Below are 22,349 nucleotides of genomic sequence, written 5' to 3'. Positions count from 1 at the left end.
TTTTCAGATCTTAATTCACATATGTAAGTCAAGATGATACTTTTATGCCAAAACCCATAAAAGATTGTATCGTAAGACAAACTAAGTAAAGTAAAGTAAAGATAAGTAGAACAAAAATATGCAAACCTCTCATTAGATGTATATTAAAGTTTATTTTTATTTTGAATTAATCTCCTTTACCAGGTATCCCTTATTCGTAGTACCCTACAACATCTGTGGTATTTCTTTTTCCCCTTTTTGCATTCAGGCAACGCGCACGCGCACAGCTTATGAAAATTATGAAAGATTTACATTAATAATTCTTACAAAAGCCACACATAAATAGCCGACTGGGCAATCTGCAGAGAGTCTCCCCTCTTTCTGCCCTCCTCAATGCCACACGGATGGGGAGAAGAGAAGAGAGAAAAAAATAAAAAACTAAAACACAATAACCATTTTTATTAAGCGACAATCAGCGCGCGCTGCGCGAAGTCCAGCTCAGTGAATCCCCAACTCCAGATGAAGTCCAGATCCCCAAGCTTCCCAACCAGCAACGCCATCTACCAACTCGCAGCTCCAGGCTGGGCTATACACATAGAAAAATAAGGGGAAATTACTAGAAAGAAATTTATAAATTTTGAAAAACGAAAGTGCGTATAAAGTTTCTTTGTTTGTTATTTAAATATTTAGTTTTAGACACTTTCCAAAAGTAGCACATTTAGAAATGGTTTTAAAAAATATAATTTGTTCCTCATTTTCTAATCCAGATTTCTTATTTTATAATATATTATCTAGATTATTTTATAAAAATTCTTCCTCTGCATTGAGTAAGTTGTCGAAGCCCGGGGTCCAGTTCGACCTGGAGTTCCAGAATCGTTACCCTGGACTGGGGGGACAACCCGCTGCGCATGCGTGCGGGGCTCTTGCATGCAAATGGAATCACTTTATTAAACAGCTTACATAATTCATGTGCTGCACATTTAATTTAAGGTCATCAGGCCCGGGCAATGGGCAGGCCGCATCATGGGGTCCCGCCACATCCCGGGCATAATGAAAAAGACTGTGTAATAATTTTTAAATGTTTGTAAAAATAGGTGTAGACAAGTTGAAATTTATTATGGCGACGTTGAAGCGGTGGAAATGTGGGTACAGAGAGAGAGGTGCAGAGTGATGGGAATATGGAGCGGACGGAAGTATTTTTTGTGTTTTATTATAGGTTTTAAATTAATTTAGGTTTAAAATAAGAGAATGTTTAAGGAAAGATACAATTAAATGAAGTGGTTTTTAAGGTAATGAAGCTAAATTGATTTTTTTTTTGTAGAATAAAAGATGCAATCTATATTTTTAAATAAGTGGAATTTGTTTTAATGAAACTGGCTTTTATTAAAGAATTATTTATAGCTGATCCTTAGTAATTATAAGTTTTAGATGTAGGTTTAAATTGAAAGGTTTCTTTTTGAATGATTTTGAAGAAATTGGAACACTTTTAACGTAAATTTAAACAAAGTTTGAAAAAGATATAAAGGATATTACAATAATGCAACTAAAGCTATAGGAAAGAGACTATTTAACCAAGAAAAGATTCTTTAATTTTATATTAAGAAAAATTTTGAAATATTTTAAACTAAAAATATATTTTAAAATACATTTTTATAAGTTTATTTTCCAGAATTTAGTATCTAAAAAAAATACAACTTTATAAGTTTCCCTATACTTTTACCAATCTTCCATGTAACTTCAAAAAAGAGGGAGATGGACTAAAAAAAAGAGAGAGAGACGAACAGAGACCCACCTGGCTTGGCTACCCACCATGACTGCATTAAAAATCAACTTAATTTCACTGCCCATGGGGTCAGTTTTATGGAAACACAAAAACCAAGATCAACACAAACACGGCAACTGGGCAAAACTGGCAACTGGCATCCAGCAACCAGCAAACCAGCAACCTGGCAACATTCAACGTGCAGCAAGGGGGCAACAGCAACACAAACAGCAACAGCAGCAACAATAACAATAACCCAGAGCAACGATGAAAAAATGATGAAGACCTCCAAAGTGGCAAAACACGAAATGGCAACAAAAATCATATTTTCACAGGCGCTTGGCGTTTGCGCAGAACTTCGCACTTGATCGTCCGGATGGCGGATGGCGGATGGCGGCGGGATCTCTCTCCTCCGGGGAGAAGACCCCAAAAACATACGCAATTATGTGTTGTTTTTATTTTTTATTAACTCCTGAGATCCATGCCTTTTGGGTAAAGGAGAGTTTCAGTTTTGAGCTCCGTTCGCCATTAGGGGGGTCCCACTCGAACGGTCCACACACGCACTCTCTATATAATTTTAACACATGCTGCGTTTTGGGCCTTTCGTTTCTTGGTCTTTCTTCAGACTTCTTTTCGATTTTCTTTTCATTGTTTTTTTTGTTTTTGGCACTGCAACATTTCCCTCTTGGCTTAATAACTTTATTTAGCTTAGATGGAGTCCGAGTCGAAGTGGAAGTGAGAGCCTGAGATGAAGATGAAGATGAAGATGGCGTTGGTGTGGCCGTGTGTGGCTTAAGCTGGGCAGGAGGATCGGCACGAACGGATCGAGATGTGGCTTTTGGGCTTGGTATTAATTAGTGCGATAGGTCCTTTGTGATTCCAGGCACCATAAACCGCAACAAAGGGCTGGACAAAAGGCTCAACTTTGGTGTTGTATTATTTAGACATCAGGACTTTGATTGATGATTCTTTTGCCTTTGGAGTTGCATGACCCCGGGTCTTAATGGGAAAGTAATAGCACTTAAAAGGTGCAGAAAATAACCTTAGGAAGTACATTATATAAGAAATTAAGAATACTAATTTGTAGATAAATAATAGATTTATTTTATGTATACATATAAAATGAAGTAAATGTTGTGATTGAACATTTCTTTTCTTATTGAAATAAATATAATAAATATAAAATGAACTAGAATTTCCTTTCAATAACTTTATTTAAATGCAGTTCATTGATCCCGAATAAGTTTTCATAAATTCAATTGATTTCTTTCCTTTATTTTCCACTTAAAACCTTATGTAACACCCGTTCTTGTCTTGAGTAAAGGATTAAACTCATTTTTCACATTACAAGTCAAATTAAGAGAAGATCCAGAACCACACACAAAAATCCTTACGCCACATGGAACAATTAAACAATTCATTTATCTTAATTTGTCTGCAATTTCCTTGGATCACCTTGGGATCCAGCTGTTTCGATGTATTAAAAGAAATATATATACAGTAAAAAATTTGAAATTAATTGCTGCCAGAGACTTTCATTTCGTTTCCTTCATTTTTTTTGTTTTTTTATTTTTTGTGCTGCCATTTCTGCTGTGTCATAATCTTCACACCCGAAAAAAAGGATACACGATCGCAGACAGATCTCTCTGAGGTTGGAGGTTGTAATCTTTAAATAATTTAAGCCAATTCGCCGTAAACCGTTAAAAGGTCGGGCTTGAGAGTCGAGACCAGGGCGTCGCCCATCCATCTGCGAACCGATCTTCCCAAACCGATCTGTGTTAATATTTGCTCACGATCATCGGCTTTTAAGGATCTCCAGAGGCAACGATAAAGGTAGTGCAAGGAAGAAAAAAAACCCTAATTACCGCATTAAGGTGTCAAAATGATGAGCATCATCTGCTTTGTCTGGCCTTCCTTTTGCCGGCAACAATGTGGCAAATTTAATGAATATGTCAAGTAGTCAGCGCTCCAGAGTGTCCAGTGATAAATCTGCCTTAACGTCTTAGAACGATGGGAACGCGACCGACATGGGACCATGGACCATGGATTTTACACAAGGAGGAGTCGCTTTTACTTATGGAGCGTGTCTGATCACCAGATGGCAACATTTTGTCTTTTTCCGCCTGGGAACATTCGGAAAGAACTACGGGGGATTTATCTTAGGGGCCTCTAACTTCGTGCTTGATGGCTTTTAAGGGACTCTAATGGTGTAAAATGTGGTTAAATATATTTTTTAAAACTGAAATATATTATACTTAAGAGCACTGGTCCTTAAAGCATTAAGAACTTACATTTTTAACAACTTATTTTTAAGAACATTCTGTATTTTTAAAGTCTTATAGGGTTATATTAATCTAGTCTAAAGCTTTATATTATTGATCAGCATTATAAGCCGAGCCGATCTAGCTTTTAATATTTTCACAATTTTCAAAACAATTTATTTTTAAGCACATTCCTTGGCTAACTGAAAGGATATACATCGATAGACTTTCTGAAGTTAGTTTCTCTTTTTATTGTATATATTATATATTATATATATATTTTATACTATATGTATAATTAAATAATAATAATATAATTTTTTTTAAATTAGTTTCGGTCATTTAAAAAATAAGTTACCCTTTCAAAAATTAATAAGTGGAACCATTTCACAATTATGAATTTCAAAAATTGATTTATTTTCCTGTACAACTTGACAACAACTTTATAATTTAAGTAGTATGTTTTAAATAATTTCATAATTTTCAAAAGCTTAAAGATATTATATTCCCCATATTTTTAATACTTCTAAATCCTAATTTAACGATAGTCTGAACCTTAAACTCAAACCTTAGCCAGGGTTTGTTCCTGGACAATCGACCCTTTTTGCTCTTCCCTTTATAACCCTTCCCAACACATTCTTTTACGCTTGCCTTCTTCTCTTCCACTTCTTCGGGTTGTCTTTTCTTTTTTGTGGATATATATACCTATGTATATACATACATACATATGTAGGTCTCTCAGTGGACCCAGGTTGAGGTCCAGGCTTGCAGGTTCTCCGGGCTCCCTGTTCCCGGTTCCCGGTTCCCAGTTCCAGGTTCCAGGTCCATCGGTCGGTCGTTCCATTTTAATAACATTAATTAAGGTGTTGCCTTCGTTGGTGTTCTTCACGCCTTTCCTTACAAATTACGCAGGAATTTCATGTTTCAGGTTTTGTTTCTGTAGTTTTTCGTTGCCGTTTTCTGTTGTTGTTGTTGTTGTTTGGATCCCGGACAGGCGTTCAAGCGGTCTTAATAGTTGTTCTCCTTTATTGTTGTATCGCCCCGTCTGCCGTTTGTTTTTGTTGTTGCTGCTGCTGCTGCCGCCTCTTCTCCTTTCAAGAAAACTGGCCAAGAACTGCAATTTGGCTAAAATGGTGTTCCTGCAGTTTGATCTTCGAGGATCGCCCGATCGTCTTTCGATATGTACACCTCCAAATTAAGCCATTAGCTGGTCTCTATATATGTATTTTATATATGCACATTTATATATTCCCTATATATCATGATATGATATTATTGGGGCGCCATTTTAGGCGCCAGTTGAAAGGAAATTAGCCGCTTTACCTATAGAAAGGATTGTATATAATTTAAGATTTAATTTTACTATAAAATATTATTAAATAATGAATGGTATAACATTAATAAGTAAGGACATATTGTTTTTCGAGTCATAAACAAATGAATAAAAGGTATATATTTTAATTTTAAATTCCTATTTACATTTGACATTTTTGCAAGTATTAAAATCTTTAAAAATGAATATATAAATATATATTTTTTATGTTCATATTGACTTAAAACATGCCATAGAAAATCCATTTATAAAACACCTTTTATAAGCTTATCATTATTTAGTGTATATAAAAATCTTTTTTTAAATGTCCTTTTTCTTTCATAAATTTGCTAGAATTAAAGGAGTAGCAAAAATATTCAAAGGGAATTTTTAAAATAATATTTTTTTGAGTCAAGAAAAATACTTAGACAATAAATGGTATTTATTTTCTTTAAGTATTTATAATTGGCAGATACCTAGTTAATTTTCACATTTTTGCATGTATCAAAATCATTAAAAATGTATACAAATTTATATAGTTTATGTTTATTTTGAATTTAAGTTGAATTAGCACATTGATGATGTACAAATGTTGATACAAATGATGATATTTTTATATACATATCCTTTTTAGAATATCCTTTTTCCATCATAATTTTTCCACAATTTAAAAAGCAGCATAAATGATTAACTTACCACAAATAAGGCCAAGACCCCATCGTCGGCCAAGGTCAGTCCGAGGTCAATGGCACTCACTCTCTATAAAAGTAAAATAATGGTGATGAAGGTAGCGCCAGTCTCGTGTTTAGTTTGTTAGATGGATGACTAATAAGCGTCGCCACAATTAATTGAAATCCACTGATACGCATCTACCGAATGGCTTCAGATACAAGCAAATCTCATTAACGCGCCCAAGATAAAGCCACTGGAATCTGGAAGAACAACGCGCCAGCGGAGGAGAAGAACCGATGCGATACATACTTCCATATATATATATATATATATCTTGGTGTACATTTTGTTCAGTCAAGTGAACCAAAGCCAGGCCAAGAAGATTCCAATTCCAATCCCAATCCCGATCTCGAACCCAATCCCATATCCCACAACGTCGGGGGCTTTATAAATGCACGCAGATACAGTTTTTGTCTTTTGTTTCTTATTTTGATGTTATTTTGTTGTTGTTTTTTTTTGGAAGTCAAGCGGTTTGCATTTGTACGATAAATAAAATGAATGCGATTGTTAATTAGTTGTTGCTGTTGCCGCCGATCTTGCTGGAGGTATCTTATCGCACCGGCATGGGCTTGTCTCTTCTCTCTGGCTCTGCAGCCCCAAAATAATAAACCACAGTCTCCTCTGTGGACAATCAGTTGGCCAAGTCTCCAAGTAGGCAAATGGATTGGTAACTTGGTCTTTGAGTTGGATAATTCTTTGGGGCTTCATTCTCTGGGGAGATGGATAGGTTAAGCTCAGCATTAGGTTCTCGTGGGTTGGAGATTTTATGGAAATGTCTAAGGGAATTAAAGAGATCTTTAAGCGAAAAAAGAATTAAATTTAATACATTGGAAACTTTTCTTTAGTTTTAAGAACATACTATATTTAGGCTATAGATGCTATCTTTTAGATAATTTATTACTTGCTGATAAATTATTATTCAAATTCTCAGCAAACTAATACCATTTAAAACTAATCTCAAAAATACGAATATTCAACACAAGCGAAACCTGATTTTAGTACATTTATATTTTCCCAGAGCTTTATTTAGATATATTGAAGATTATATTCATTTTATATACTATAAAAAAAGTTATCAATAAACTTTTTAAATTTTAAATACTGATGCATATTATCTGACAAAATTATATATATTTAATAGAAAGCAAGACCTAGTTTCAAATACCTTTATAGTGGCTTTTAAAATGTATTCATATTTTATTTTTAAAAGATTTAACCCCTATTCTCTATTGAAAATTTCTCTTAAGTCCCACCCACTCTTCCCAAATAAATAAAAAAACACACAAAACCTTTTAAACCATTCATCACCAGCTTTAGGCCACCTTTTGCTGCATTTAAGCCCGCTCAAAAATTAAAAATTCTTGTGATAAGCAACCTTTATAAGGCTTCTGCTTCTGTTGCTCACGAAATCACTTCACAAATATATGATATTCATTTAATTACATGCATTTAGCGACATCGATTTGATTTCTTAATTTATGCAACCAAAGATCGATGGCGCTCGATCGATCGATCTGTCTGTCTGTGAATCGTAATTTATGCACAATGGGCAAATCAATTTTCATTCTGTTCAAAATACGTTTTGCATTTGTTTTTTGTTATTTTTTTGTCTATTGTTGTCGTTGTTGAACTTTTGTTTGCTGTTTAGGCAAATTTCTATAGATTTTTATCTCGTGTCGACAACAATAAAATTGTGTTTATTTATGGGAAAGTCAACGGAATGACTATGCTCAGAGATAGATATAGATACACTTGAATGAAACTGGGAACTTGTTTCTTTCTGCAGTCTGTTCAATCGTTGTGTTTTGTCTTCATTAATTTACGTTTAATCATTTATGCAGATTTCAATCAATGGGCGAATCGATTTGAAATACATTTCCGTTTAGCATATAATTTTGTTGTAGACACAATCTGGTTATTTGAAATTCAATTTGTTTGCAATTAATTGGATGACAAGGGGCAGTTTTGTTGTAACTAAAGAAGGTCGAAAATTAATTATTGAACTTGAAAATATTTTTTGAAAGAAAGTCCATGAATAAGTAGTATTTATAACTAAGAATTAAAAATAATATAAAATATTTTCGAAGAATAAGGACGCAGGGAAAAGTTGTTGAAACACATTGTATATAAAAATATATATACATATACCAGTTTCCAGTACAAAATCATGCATTAAACTTCTTGATTTTGTAAATGTTCCTTGCCAGATTTGTTGAGAAATTCCTAAGAAAAATTTACTCTTTAAATTTCTTTTTAATATAAAGAATAGTTTAAAGAATCTTTTTTTTTTGGTTTTTTTCTATTTGTTTTTATTACAACTATTTACAAAGCTTACATGAATTGCATATGAATATATGATATAACGTAGGCATGTTTTATGTGTTTGTGGTGTGATTTTTCTTTTTAATTTGTATTTACAACTAGCTAAAAGATTAGAGATACTCGTGTTTACTTGTTAGTTAATACTTAGAACGTTTTTTCTGTAAGTGTGTATGTGTTTGTTTGTGTTTTTCTATCACGCGAAATGGAAAGCTTTCAAAATTCTATATTCCTGACTAAACCGAAGAAAATAATACAAATAATAATGAATGATTTGATCAATCAAAGGCATGTATTGACCGCTCGATGCTCCAGGCACTTTTCGCAGGTCACCTCGCAGCACCATTTGAAGACGCACTTGCAGTTGGTCTGCTCCTCGACGATCCTCCGGGTGTGTCCTCGATTGCAGCACAATCGATCGCATCGATCGGATCCCGGACTGGTCACATTGCACTCCCTGCCCTGGGTGCCCAGGGCTCCCGTTTTCGGATTTGCCGCACAGAAATCGGGCGATTCATCCGCAAATACAAGTTGGTACTTATTAGCCGGTCTTGCCCTTGGATTTTCCGGCATAAAACTGTTGCCATCGTTGCGCAGCGCCACCTTCCGAGCACTGTCATAGCGATCGCGCAGGCGCCCAGCCACCTCCCGGAAGGGAGGCATCTTCAACCAGCAGGTTTTCACGGTGCAGGAGCCGGAGAGGCCATGGCATTTGCACTCCAGCCGCATGGCATCACGAATAGCCTGAAAATAAGATTAGGGAAGTCGAAATGATGGGGCAATCTTTAATAGGGTTAAATGCATATCAAGGGAGGTGTATATATACCCTTGCAAGGGTATTAACATTTTAGTCATTTCCAATATAAAATAGATATTAAACTCACCAATCTTCCTGCATTATTGTTATGCAACTTGACCAGAGTCCCCAGATCACTCCGCCTCTGCCTTTGCTTTGCATCTAGGAAAACCCTCGAGTGGCGCAGGCCAAAGTTCACATTGTCACTGCAACCACCCCACTCCCACTGACCGTCGGGAAATTTGATATTATCCCAGAACTTGCGACGCCCCCGCCGACCTCCACCAGGCTTCCGATTCCTTCCATTTCGATGCTCTAGTAGAGATATATCCGTCAGGTTGTTATTGCGATTCAATCGCTGATGCTGCTGCTGGTTAAGATGTGGCTGATCCTGGAGGGGTAAATGTTGCCGGAGCATTGCCGCCTGCTGTTGCCGCTCCAAGGTGGCCTCGGCTGTGGCAGCGGTGACCATCACCGGTTGACCACCATTACGGCGCATGTGCGCCTTGTCACAGGAACACTCCACCAGCTGACCCATGGTACAGGCCTTGGTCACAGCATAAGTCACACCGGCAGCTGTGATGGCGTTCACGAAACCCGTTTCACGGGAATCTAAAAAAAGAAATTTAAATAAAATAAATATGTCATATAACAATATTTCCCTCGACTTAATTCTAATAAAATTTACTTTAAACTTAATCGCCTGTACTCCTCTTTAAATGTTTCTTCCATATTTACCCTGCCTAAAAGCATAACTCTGTTCATCACATTCCATAAATTTGCCACACGTTCAATCAATCCTCAATCATTAGTGTTGTCAGCACGTGTCGCCTGATGGATTTTAATTTGTCAGGCCAGGGCGACAAAATGATTTATTGCTTGTTCGATTAGCGATCACCAATCACCGATCACCGATCAACAATCGAGTCAGCGAACGCTGCTCTATGCAAATCACAAATCGCACAGGGACTCACGGACCTGTGTGGTGACAGTGTCACGTTTAATGAAAGCGAAATCTGAATTGGAGTTTTAATTTGCATACAAGCTTGTAATGCACTCTGGAAGGTGAAGTGGAGGTTCTTTTACCAGCAAGACAGGTGATACATCTTCGACCATCCACAAATGGAGTGTTACATGAGGGACTTGCTTAAAATTATATGTACATATATATATTTTCGCTGACAGGTTGACAGGGCGAGGCTTTAATCCGAGTAAGAGGGGGGGATTTTTTGGTGGAATTTATTTCACACACAACACCACCGTTTGGTATGTGTTTTGTTTGCGCATTGTTGTCATTAAAGTGCAAAGATTGAGGATCATATCTCCTTCTCCTGCCTGCCACTTTTCCTGTGCAATAATTTATTAAAATTGACAGCTTTGTAGGCTCATTTCAGGCGCTATTCATCAGAGCGTTTCGCTGCATTTTTATTATGCAACTTGATGGATGATGCCTGCGGTCTCTGGTCTGCAAGGCCCCCATGTCCATGACAACCCGAAATGTAAAGTAAAATACAAAATAAAATAAAAGTAAACGGGGCGTGCAACGATGAGTTGTAATTAGGCGGCTTAGCCTCGAGATAGTATCTTCAAACCAGAGGTGACTCACTCACCGAGAGTGTTGACAGGCTGCATAATAAAGTGATTTCCTCCCTCCAAGTCTTAAGTCTAGTTTGTCCTTCAGGGAAAACTTACTTACCGCGCATTAAGATTTTCCTCATGCTTTTGCGTAGAACTGTGCAATTCCAGCGGCGATTACGGAATTGGAACTCGCATTCGCGGAAGCCCAGGTTGATGCCATTGATGATGATCTCTTTGAGCAGGGCCGAATCGTGACGGCAGATTTCGGCCAACTTGCCACGAAGGCGACGTGTCTTTTTGCACATTAGATTGGGATCGAGAAGGATGTTGGTGCCCTCAGCCCTGGAAAGAATGGATTAAGAGTTCTATTAAAATAATATAAAAGCTATACATTTAAACCCATAAAAACTCACTAGAAGTTTACTACTCTGACTAATTCCCTTCCCAAGTGCATTGGCAATCATTTCCACCTAAGACACACCTTAACCTAAACAAAAGTCACCAAAAGCACGTCATTATAACCCGATAAGCAATCACGATTTCAACTATATCGATGACTTATTATTAGTTTCCCTGAAGGGTTTGTTTCTGGCCCAAAAATACCAAACATCAAAACCAAACACTTTGTCATCGATGGATTATTCATCGAGTATTTCTCACATTTTGAAGTTTGCCGAAACTTGGCCATTGGATTTCTTATATTTTTAGACTGACTCAGTTGTGGTGAGCCCCCTCACTTTTATGGCTCCGTGTGCCAAGTATCAATTGGAATTCGCAATGATGGACAAATCGATCAATCAGTGCTGGAGGGTAAAAGCAACAGCAGGCCCTCCTATTAAATGCTTTATTTACCTGGCATCTTCAGCCAGGCAGAAACACCTCACACTTTCCGCACAACTGCCAAATGGAGCAAAGTTCATGAATATACACACAGTCAAAGTAAATTTCACGCGAATGTGCAATGTGAAAAAAAGCGAAAAGCCGAGCGATTGAGCTATTAAAAAGTCATAAATCTGAAATGGAAAAACATAAATCAGCGGCAAAGGCTGCCAGTGAGCGAGCAGAAACAGTTTTTCCAGTGGCTGACACATACCCCAAGAAGAGAAGTCAATCTCCATATAGTAGGAATATATATATATTTATGTTCCTTACTATATATACACACACTCGTATATATGCTCAACTGCACCCACATTGTTGGGTAATTATTAATTTTCCACCTAAATTAAATTTTAACGCCGCTGCCAGCAGCCGGCAAATGGCATTCAAAATGAAATAGAAAATTGCATTGATTGGGAAAATTGCAAAAAGGAAAAACATTGAAAACTGGGTGCGGGTATTATGGATGGTACTTTATTGATCGAATTTTGCCAACGCTTCGATTTTTTATAATAATAAACAAACTGGCTTAAGAGGACCTCTTCGAAAGTCGATATTACGTATACGCCGCGGATGACAGCGAACCAGAAAATTGAGTTCATCTTTTGGAAATTTTGTGTGGCGTTAAAAAAAGCAACACAAATTTCAGCTAAGTAGCATAAATAAATACATAAATCTATATTTAATGAACGCCATGGTTGGCGCCACATTAATAATTAAGTGCAAGCCAAGTCAACAAATATGCTAATTACAGGATGATATGTGTCTTGGTTTTGTTGTCTCAGAAATATATTTGGAAATTTATTAGATTTTCAAAAATTGAAATAGAAGATGAAAGAAATTTTTTTGGGGATGTGGAAATGATTTTTTAAGGGTTTTTTACACCATTTAACATTTGTTTATATGAAAGTAAGCAAGACGACATATTTATTATAGCTAGTTTTCTAATTATTTAAGAATGTTTATTTGGGAAAAATATTAATAACATATTTTTAATGAGGTTTTTTGATTTATTTAATCAATTTTTAGTTTAACCAAAAACTTGCAACTATATTTTTGATATAGTATCTTCCCAGCATTCTCCCCCATAAGTATATATAAGTATCCATCTGATAACCCAATTGTGGTGCTCCCAATTTGTTTTCCCAGAGAACAACACACTGGCACCCAGTTGCAAGTAGATAAACCACTTGAACCGCTTCAGAATCCCATTATCGATGCCCACCTGGGTTGCTCCACTTGCCACCTGGCCTGTTGCACTCACTTCCCTCCCAGCCTGTGGCAATAGCACAGAAAATATAGACACACACTTACACTCGTGGAGATTATGACAACTTAATAGCCGCAAAATGAAAAAAAAAATCGAAATAACAAATAGAGCAAACACACGCACAAGTACTTAACGAAAATATTAACTCCAAAGGCAACAAAGGCATCTCTCGCCTCTCGACCGCCAAACACAAACTAAAAACTACAAACTTCAAATGATAGACGTCGCTGGTAAACAAAGTGAAACAATTGAAGTTCAAATCACAATGATCATCTTCATCGATCGGGCGATCTTCATCTGGATGCTGCTACTCCTGGATGTTGTTGTTGGATGCTGCTGCTGCTTTGATGATGATGACGTCTCGGTTGCGTTGCGTTGATGACTGGAGAGATCTAAAGAACTCAAACACCTTTCAACCGCACAAGTCGCCACCACCACCAAAACACACACACACACCACGAAAAAGGAGAAAAAAAAACACATTGAGAAGATTTTTGTTAAGCGGAAAATAGACGCACAGAGAGTGGAGCAACCGATCGTTCGACACTTTTTGGTTTTTGAAGTTGAACTGAAGTTTACTTGGCAGCGAACTCGGCAGCAGCGAAGTTGTCGGCAAACATGAAAAGGAGCCAGGCACAACTTCAGGTCTCTCAGGTCCCACTACCCATCCCCCATCTCCATTCCCCATTCCCAAGTCTTTCGCATCCCATGGCAAGCACTGAGAGAAAATTTATGGGTAATATATAAAACTGGAAAAAAGTAAAGAAAGATCTTTTACAACTAAATGAGTAAGGGTTATGAACCGAACATTTTCAGAGCGTGAGAGATACTTAAATTTGTATAGCATTATATGTAAGTTATCTACTTAATTAAATAGCAAATAAAGGTAAGAATAATAATAATAAATATTATATCAAATAATAATATTTATCTATATAATATTATTCTATTATTCCTTATTTATATTTCAAGTCAATATCTTAAAAAACAAAACAAATGTAAATGCATTTTCAGAAACCTCACTGATTTAAGTTAATTGTCATATAAAATAGGTAAGATCGATCCTTAAAATCAATCCTTATTATGATGAAATTGTTCCCCTTTTTTCATCTTTATATATTCTTTATAATTTTCTTTCTGTGTAGCATATACCGACCAGTCTAAAACAACACTTGGCAACGTATCTTTATTTTGCTTTTCAGTATCTGTGTGCGCCTGCCTTGCCCTGGTATGGGTGTCGTTATAGGCCTCAATGGACTTTCAGTGACTCCTTTTCCTCTCTCTTTGCCTTTTTCCCAGACTCTTTGACATTGATCAAAGTGCCTGGTTTTTTGGGTTTTTGGTAGCTCCTAAACGGACAAGTGGTTAAAAATTCCAATACTATGCCCCGCTTAATAGCTGGTAAATATGGAAAATTGGGCGAACAATTTTGGAGAACGATTAAGCGATGCAGGAAAACATATAAGATTAATTCAAGATGTGGTCTTTGGCAACTAAATTTAAGTAAATATGTATATAGGGGATTTGAAGATATATACTCTTTTAAAATATTATTTTTAACGACCTCGAATTCTCCTCTTTTTATAGCCTCCACCCAGAGCATTTCCTCTTCGTTGCCGTCAGTCCTTTTCCGCGATATCTCTAAAAGTAAATATGTAGAATCGTTTGATTGACTCATTTTGGTGAGTTCCTTGTCCACGTTGCAACAATCTCCTCTCGGATACCCCCGTGATGGTCGGTGTAAACAAATCAACGACTTAAACCACTTGTCAACATGCGAGTGGCAAAGTATTTAAACAAAGCGTTGACAAGTGAATGAATGGCCATTGGATTGGTCGACCGGCTGCTGCCTTTTCTGCTTGCTTTTATTTTTATTTATTTTTTATATACGACGGACTCCTCTGGACTGCCTGGTTTTTTGAGCCAGAGTCAAGTCGAGTGCTGTTGCGGCTGGTCAGTTTCATTTACGCGCTCAAATATTTGTCTACGGAATGCCTCGGCGCAAGTGCTGATCTCTTGTGCATACGAGAGTTTCATGGGGAAAGAGAAGCGTTTGATGTGGGCGGCAGCATTGACAATCGATTACCATAGCTACTGGCAAAAAAAAACACAAAAAAATAAACTTAAGAAAAACAAAAATAAATAAATAATAAACACCGAAAAGGTGTTGACATGACGGGGAGTTGGGAACCAATCTCAGTGAGATCTTTTAGGTGTGGCTTCGTGTGTGGGCGTCGCATGCTGTTTTTTGGCACCTTTTTTTGTTACTGAAATGTTTGTGATTTAGCCAATTAGCATATTAGGCGCCGTCACTGGGGAATCGAGTATATATATCCTACAATTCAAAGCACTGAAAGTCTTCTCTTTGACACCATAAGCTTTAGACAAAGTTCCTCCCTTGATATCATAGTGGTCCAAAGTCTTGCTTTTCCATAAACCCTTCCTGCTCCTAATTGAATAAAATTCCTTTATAAATATTTATTTTTTAGAAAACCATTTCCCCTCCTTAGTGCTGGAATTTAAAACATTAGTTTCCCTGCCCGCTGTTTCCCAGGCATGTCCATGTCCAATTGGCGCAACAAAAACGCTGGCTAATAATTCAGGCATATTTACTATAAGTATTTTCTGAGCTCCGGCTTTGTCATTCCTTTAACAAGCCTCCGTCCTTTCTTCCATTTTGCCAGTGCCAGTGGGCAGGGCACGACTTCAACTTTAGCCTTAAGTGCCTTTAACTTGGCTTAACTCTTAGCTCTTGGCCAACAAAGGCGACATCAATCTCGGGGCCTTGGTGACTTTGAGGTGCGCAAATTGCGACAACGTTTAACTTAATTATGGCTCAAATAGGCGTAGCTGGGCTTAAAGGGAATGATCGTTGTTTGGCGCACATGGACATGGTCATGTTCATGTCAAGGATGCCTAAACTGTACTTAATCACAGTGATTGAGCTTGTGAGAAAAGGGAATTGGTTAGGGATCTTAGCTTAGTTTGAAGTTAGGGGTAAATAGTTTGATGTGAGGTAATAGGATCTTGTTAAAAACTTCACTTGAACTTTATGGAAGTTATAAAAAATCCCCAGCTCTTATTAATCAGCTTCCGTACTTTCCCAAAAATTAATCTAGTACACCCATTCTCTTGTTTCTTCTAAATTGATGATGACAAGAACATATTCTGGTGGCACTCTCGTCAGAATTTGTTTGACAGACATCATGGCCTGGCTCTGTCCCTGGCCCTGCTCCTCGTCCTCCTCCTCATCCTCGTCATCTACCTGTTCACTGTCCTCCAACTTGACCCATGTCTGGTCTGGTTCTTTTGTTTCGTCATCCAATTTAATTATGATGCAGTCGACAGACAGAGCGAAGACAGACACATTCGTCAATGTGTCAAGTGAAGTGAGAGGGGAAAGCGACAAATTAACAGAATAAACAAATGGCATGGCATTTAATTAAAAGATTTGCAGCATCCAATGTAGTGTAGTGTTGGATTTGGTAACTAGCTACTTTTCGGGGTTGAGGTTGCGGAAAGAAACTTGAACGTGAAACTTTCTCTAGAGACCAGACATCGAGATGAGACTCTCGTTGATGTCGAGCGAATTGTGTCAGAGACTGTTATTTTATTTATTTTGTGTTGCTCATTTGGCGCTGCTCATAATCAACTCATCTGCATTGGCTTTTTGGCAATTGGCCGAGTTTTGTCTGCTCGTTAGTTGAACATAATTATTGGGTTGTTTTCTAGCCATTTGTTGGGGGTGTGTTTGTTGCTGCTGGCTCATAAAGTGTGCCAATTTCGTATGAGACGATGATGATCATCGTGGTGGTTGCACGGGGCGTATGAGCAATGCTTGTTGATGCAACCACCGACTGTGGAGCCAGCACAGCTTGAGACTAAGTGGCCCAGCCCAGGCACACATCGTCCCTCCCTCGCCCCACAACCCCTATTCGCCTTAACCCATTAATGCCCCGCATGGCATTAATTACCATTTCACATGCTGTGAGTGCCAAAAAAAAAGAAGAGAGATCGAAAGAAAATGGGAAAAGATCAGGAGATCTGTGGGCCACTGAATGAAAACGATTTTCAATGAATGAAATTGTGTAAAAAGCAGGAAGTCGCCAGCAAATGTCAAATGATTTTTCCAACGGAAATGAGCTCATTTAGGGCTTTCAGACGGAAAATACATATATCTGCAGCTGATTGCATTAATTGCAATACGAAAGAGAGATCTTCATCATCACTCGCTGGTTTTAATTAAATTCCAGACACATCAGCACTAAATTTTTGCCTCGATCAACGCATCGGCAATTTGTTGTAAGTTTCTCTGTAATTGGTTGCGCCTCCCTCCCCCCCCGCCCTGCTCGATCTTCTGGAATTTCCATTCATTTAACGGAACATCTTCCCACAAGTGTGGGTACTCTTCATCCATCTCCATCCTCTGGCCCCCATCGATTATGATCTCAATCGCTCACACAATGAGCATTTGATTTAGTGCAATTCGCCTGCAAAATGCACACAAAAATACACACAAACAAAATGAGGGGAGGCTGTGAACCCCCCAAAAATCCCCACAAATCTATCTAATTCCGGAATCATTGTAAAATGCAAATTGCGCAGATCCGCATTTGAGTGCTAATAGTTGGCCCATCCGATGGATTTTGTGCTTTTTGGCAACTGAGAGATTTATGGGGTTTTAATTATGTTAATATTTAGTTGGCGAAATATTGTTTAAATTTTGTTTTGGTATAAGATTGGAGTATGGGATTGTTAAGCATATTTTTTTCATTTTTTCGATTTATGTTTAAACTAAACTTTAATTTAATACAGGGAATACTGTGACATATTTGAGAAAATATAATTTGTAAGCGTAGGAAATGGTATAAAATGCCAAAAAAAAATTCTCTAACTAAAAACATAAATATTTTAGTCTAAATATTTCTACACCTAAACAGAAAATTCTTATTTGCCGAACCAAGGGTGAGTGGAATCACTGAAATAAATGGGTTCAATGAGGTTCCTATTTAATATATGCTTAATTTAAAAGCTATTGGATTGATTTTCTTCCATTAAATATAAGACTGTACAAATTATTACTTTAAAGAATTCGAAGTTAGGTTTCATTAAATTGTGAAATAAATAATACAAAGTCTTTCAAAAGTATATTATAATATCAACACCTCAATCATGTTTATCTTCAAGCGAATATAAGTCTTTAAAAAATATATTTAGATCGATTTGAATTTAGAATTCATTAAATCGTGATATTAAAAAAGACCACAAAGACTTCTCATACAAGATTAGAGAATCCTTAACCCACTTTCTTCCCATATCTTTCATAGATCTTAAGTTATCCTCAGTATCTTAACACCTTTTCCATATACACCTTGTTCGTCAGTCAGTCGGTGTGTCACTCTTCATGGCCTGCTGGTTGTCATCAGTTTGGTTTTCATTTCTTTTATTTTGTTTCATAATTTTTCTTGGTTACATCTCTCTGGCAAATCCCATCGCCCTTGGTCGGCACAGATGAAGCGCAGAAAGTGGCACAGCCAAAGGCAGTATTTTCATTTTATTTTCTTTTTCTCCCTGTGCATCTTTTTGGGTGGTGGCGACATCGTCGTCCGTTGCAGCGTTCGACATCAAAAGGCGGCGGAAAAAAGAACTGACAGCTCTGAACTTGAGTTTTAATTATTTAATTAATTTATTGTGCAAAAAAAAAGAAAAGTGGCAATTGAATTCGATGCAGCATGGAAACACCCAGCCACTCTGCCCCTTTTTATACGATTATTTTTTGTTTTCTGTGCAGGTGTCAACCTTCATTTGCTGATGCGCCCAGTTGCACACAGCTCAGATTAAATTAATGTAGGGGCAGAAAATAAAATATATATGATATGGAAAATGTTAGCCAAGACATCGTCATGCAGTCTACGCCACGCGACGCCCACGCCTCCTCGGCCGCCCTGCAAAATTTCACCTTTCGCTGCCGTTGACAGCCACAATATTTCTACCTTTTGGCAAATCGTATAAAATAGAAATAATAAAAATAAAATGCCAAAGCAGAGAATATTCATTGATGCCACTTTGCTGGCAAATAATTTTGGCAAAGTGCATAGTGAGATAGAGGGAGCACGATTTTTCTTTCTATTTGATGTTTGTCCTCCTCGGTTTGTTTATTTATTTATTCATCTCGTTGGACGCCTTTTCGCCTGTAATTTCGCGCATAAATTGCTCCAAGTGTCATTTGGGCATTTTTTTGGCCACGTTATTTATTTTGGCCACAAAAAAAAGAAAGAAAGGCCCGGGGGAGAGATGGCAAAATTGCCATGTAATTAAATCTAAGCCAAACGTCACATTTTGAAGGTCCATCCGCCGATTCGGTCGCCACGCTCGATTGGCTCTGATTTGGTTTTGCATTTGCATTTTTACCATTTAGATCACTCAGCAGCGTCAGCAGTCTATAGTTATATATATATTTTTTGTAATTTATTTTGGGGCATGCACTTTTTTATTTTCTGTCAGCCTGCCCGCCTCTACCGGAAGCTGTTACGCCAATCTCTCGTAAATTGATGCGATTTGACATGGGCACAGATGGTCTAGTTGGGTCTAGTCTGGTCTAAACCAAAACTGACAAAGACCTCAAAGGCGGGTGGTAATGGGTTTTTTGGCATTGAAATAGAACATAAATTGCATGTTAAGGGGGCCAAATCGAAGCAACTTTGTTGGCCAAGATTGCTACTAGAACAAACTAGAGTATTTAAAATAAGGTATCTTATTTATTTGCTTATGTTAAGTAGCACTACAACATTAAAAGGTTTAAAGATCATGTGATTATCTTTGCAGAAAGCATTGTGAAATTAATAAAATTGCTCTTTAAAGATTAATACAATGAATATAAAATAAAAGGAATCAATTAATTAAATAGCATCTCAATTTTTAGTCTAAGAGATCATCCGATTATCTTTAAAGAAACCTCATTGAAATATAAATATATCTCGAAAATTCAAATTCAAATTTTATATATTAAATAGTAAATAGTAGTTTAAATATGAACTTAATGGAATCAATTAAATAATTACATATTTTTCATTATAGATTGTGACTACGAAGTCTGAATAGGAATTCCAGGAGTTCCAAAAACAGAACTGAAATACTATTTTCAATGATTCTTTTAAGGTATAAACAAATACTAGTCTGTATGTAGCTAATTCAAAAATTATAAACACAAAATAAGTATTTAAAATATGTGTAAAAATAGAAAAATTACTTTTAAAAATCATAAAGTATATCCTAAAATAAATTCAAGCAGTATAACAGCACATAAATAAGCAACACATAAAATTTAGAATAAACATTAGAATTAATTCAATTGATAGATTTCTATCTACATAGATAGAAACATAAATAAATTGTTTGAAAATATTGGTATCAAATCATTTAAACACTTAATAAAAATATCATCTGATTAATATGTATTATTGTTTTGATTATCTTAATAAGATAGCACAATTGCTGAATTACCCCAATACTGCCCTACTTTCGTCTTTCCTTAATCTCTAACTAATTAATATTATATTATAATTATCTCATCATTACTTACCAGCCGAATCCAGTCATTGGCATTGCGAATATTAAAATTGCAATTACCATAAACAAACGCATATCGATTGAAGCCGCCAAATGCAGCGGCAACAAACCAAATTTTGGCCCGTTGAGCTGCTCGAATGTGGTTGTGCGTGGTTGTTTTATATATTTTCCGGAGAGTGAGTGTTGTATATATATATATAAATATATTATTTTTGTAGATGGTTTTTTGTTTTGTTTTGCTTGTTCTTTTTTTGGCAGGTAGTTAAAGTTAAAGCCTTTTTTATTGCGGCCACGATGAGTACACGAGATGCTTATTTGAATATCGTTGACGTGTGTGCGAATTAATCAAGCGGCTCGAGTTGAGTGGATTTTTTGTTGTGATATATGTGATATATATTTCGTCAGCGGGGAAGTTGGCAGAATCCCCGGCGACATGGTCACCAAGCCGATCTCTGAGGTGATCTTCCAGATCTCTCGTGATGGTTATGCCCTTTTTTCTTGCACCTTTTTGTTATTATTATTTTTTTTTTTGCACAGAGTAGTAGGATGCTGCGTGGTGTTCGTACGCACGCGGAGAAAGCTGCCGGCGTACTGAGCCGGGCTTAAAGGGAATGTGGCCCAGGAGTTGCCGCCGTTGTTGTCTCGGCCAGGTATCGAGCGAAGCAAACAAAAAAAAGAAAAGAGTTCCAGGCCAAAAAGTTGAACAGCGAATCAAAAGCCTGGCCAAGGGTGGAGTCCAACTTGGGAATTGTTTTTGTCTGCTTTTTTTTTCCTTGCGTAGAGGGGAGGATATATATTTATAAATATATATGTATATATATATGTGTTGGAGGATATCCAGGGAGTAGCGTAAAAAATGAAATTAAACGCGCGCTTTAATCAGAATCCCAGGACCGAAAGACCCGAAGAAGCGCGCGACTCTGCTTTTTGTCCGCACTTTTTATTTAGGTTTCTTTTGTATTTTTTGTTTCGAGTTTTATTTTACTCCTTTTGCTCTGTTTTTATATGTTTGTTAATTTTGTTCTTTCTTGAGGCTGTGGCTGTGGCTGTGGCGCATCCTTTGCGCCCGTTTTTCCCATGTTCCCAACATTATCCAAAAGAATTCTTCTCGCGTTCGAAACACACACTCGCGCTCTGACTGACCGTTCGTATGGATCTGAGGGATCGCCAACTGATCGCCACGAGAACGTAAACTCGGTGAGCACTAATATATAAAGCGTTGGCTATAACAAAACCGTGGGATTTTCCACCTCCCCCAGCACACTGGCTCACTCGCGAAAAACTCACTCGCGAAAAATGTATTGCGAACGGGCGATCGGGCGGACTCTGGCTCTTGACTGATTTTTTTCTTTTTGGGATCGAAATCGCGAACGGGAACGGAACGGATCGGATCGGATCGGGGAGAGATCTCTCCGCCGATCCCAACGAAATGTATATATATAAAAACAAAACACACACTATGAATGGACGTCGGTTGTCGGTCGGTAGTCGGATCGTTTCTGATTGTGATACGTCGCCGTCGAAAAGTCTCTCCGTGTTGGAAGCGTGAAAATTTATTTCACTCATGCGCGTTCCAACCGCTCAAAAAAAAAAAAAGAAAGATATATACATATATATCTGTGGGGTTCGGGTCGGTTCTGCTCTGCTCTGGTCTGCCCTGCTCTGCCGGGTTCTGATCTTCTTCTAACGCCTCCGTCGCCGTCGCCGTCGCAGTCACAGTCTCAGTCGCAGTCGACGTTGACTTCTCAGCTGGTAGTTTTTGTGTTGATTTTTGAGATATTTTCTAATGTATCTGTAAGATTGTGTTGGATGTGTGTGCCTGTGCCTTACTTTTCAATGGGGTCTGGGAGGGGAGAGGAGGCTATGGGATGGCATAGTGACCGCCATTTGTA

General features: G+C 37.4%; 1 protein-coding gene across 1 annotated transcript; it reads right to left on the bottom strand.

Annotated features, from left to right (window-relative positions):
- Positions 1–8,326: 8,326 nt before the first annotated feature.
- Wnt6 (Wnt oncogene analog 6) lies at positions 8,327–21,958 on the bottom strand. Its single transcript, XM_020950749.2, has 4 exons — positions 20,471–21,958; positions 10,858–11,081; positions 9,250–9,773; positions 8,327–9,109 (listed from the first exon to the last, which is right to left on the bottom strand). The coding sequence occupies exons 1-4, from the start codon at positions 20,530–20,532 to the stop codon at positions 8,648–8,650; spliced, it is 1,272 nt and encodes a 423-aa protein (XP_020806408.2). The 5' UTR covers positions 20,533–21,958; the 3' UTR covers positions 8,327–8,647.
- Between the last annotated feature and the right edge of the window lie 391 nt (positions 21,959–22,349).

Source organism: Drosophila serrata, unplaced genomic scaffold (genome assembly GCF_035046125.1).
Source record: "Drosophila serrata isolate PLE 108 unplaced genomic scaffold, ASM3504612v1 contig_302, whole genome shotgun sequence".
Lineage (NCBI taxonomy): Eukaryota > Metazoa > Arthropoda > Insecta > Diptera > Drosophilidae > Drosophila > Drosophila serrata.
The sequence above is the reverse complement of the archived record's forward strand: the minus strand, read 5'-3'. Positions and strand labels throughout refer to the sequence as shown.

Bases quoted from the DNA above. Each gene is read 5' to 3' on its own strand.
- Wnt6 (XM_020950749.2), bottom strand. From the start codon at position 20,532: ATGCGTTTGTTTATGGTAATTGCAATTTTAATATTCGCAATGCCAATG. The intron at 11,082-20,470 runs GTAAGTAATGAT...CATTCTTTCCAG, and splicing joins CCAATGACTGGATTCGGCTG to GGCTGAGGGCACCAACATCC. The intron at 9,774-10,857 runs GTAAGTAAGTTT...TTCTTTTTTTAG, and splicing joins GAGGAAAATCTTAATGCGCG to ATTCCCGTGAAACGGGTTTC.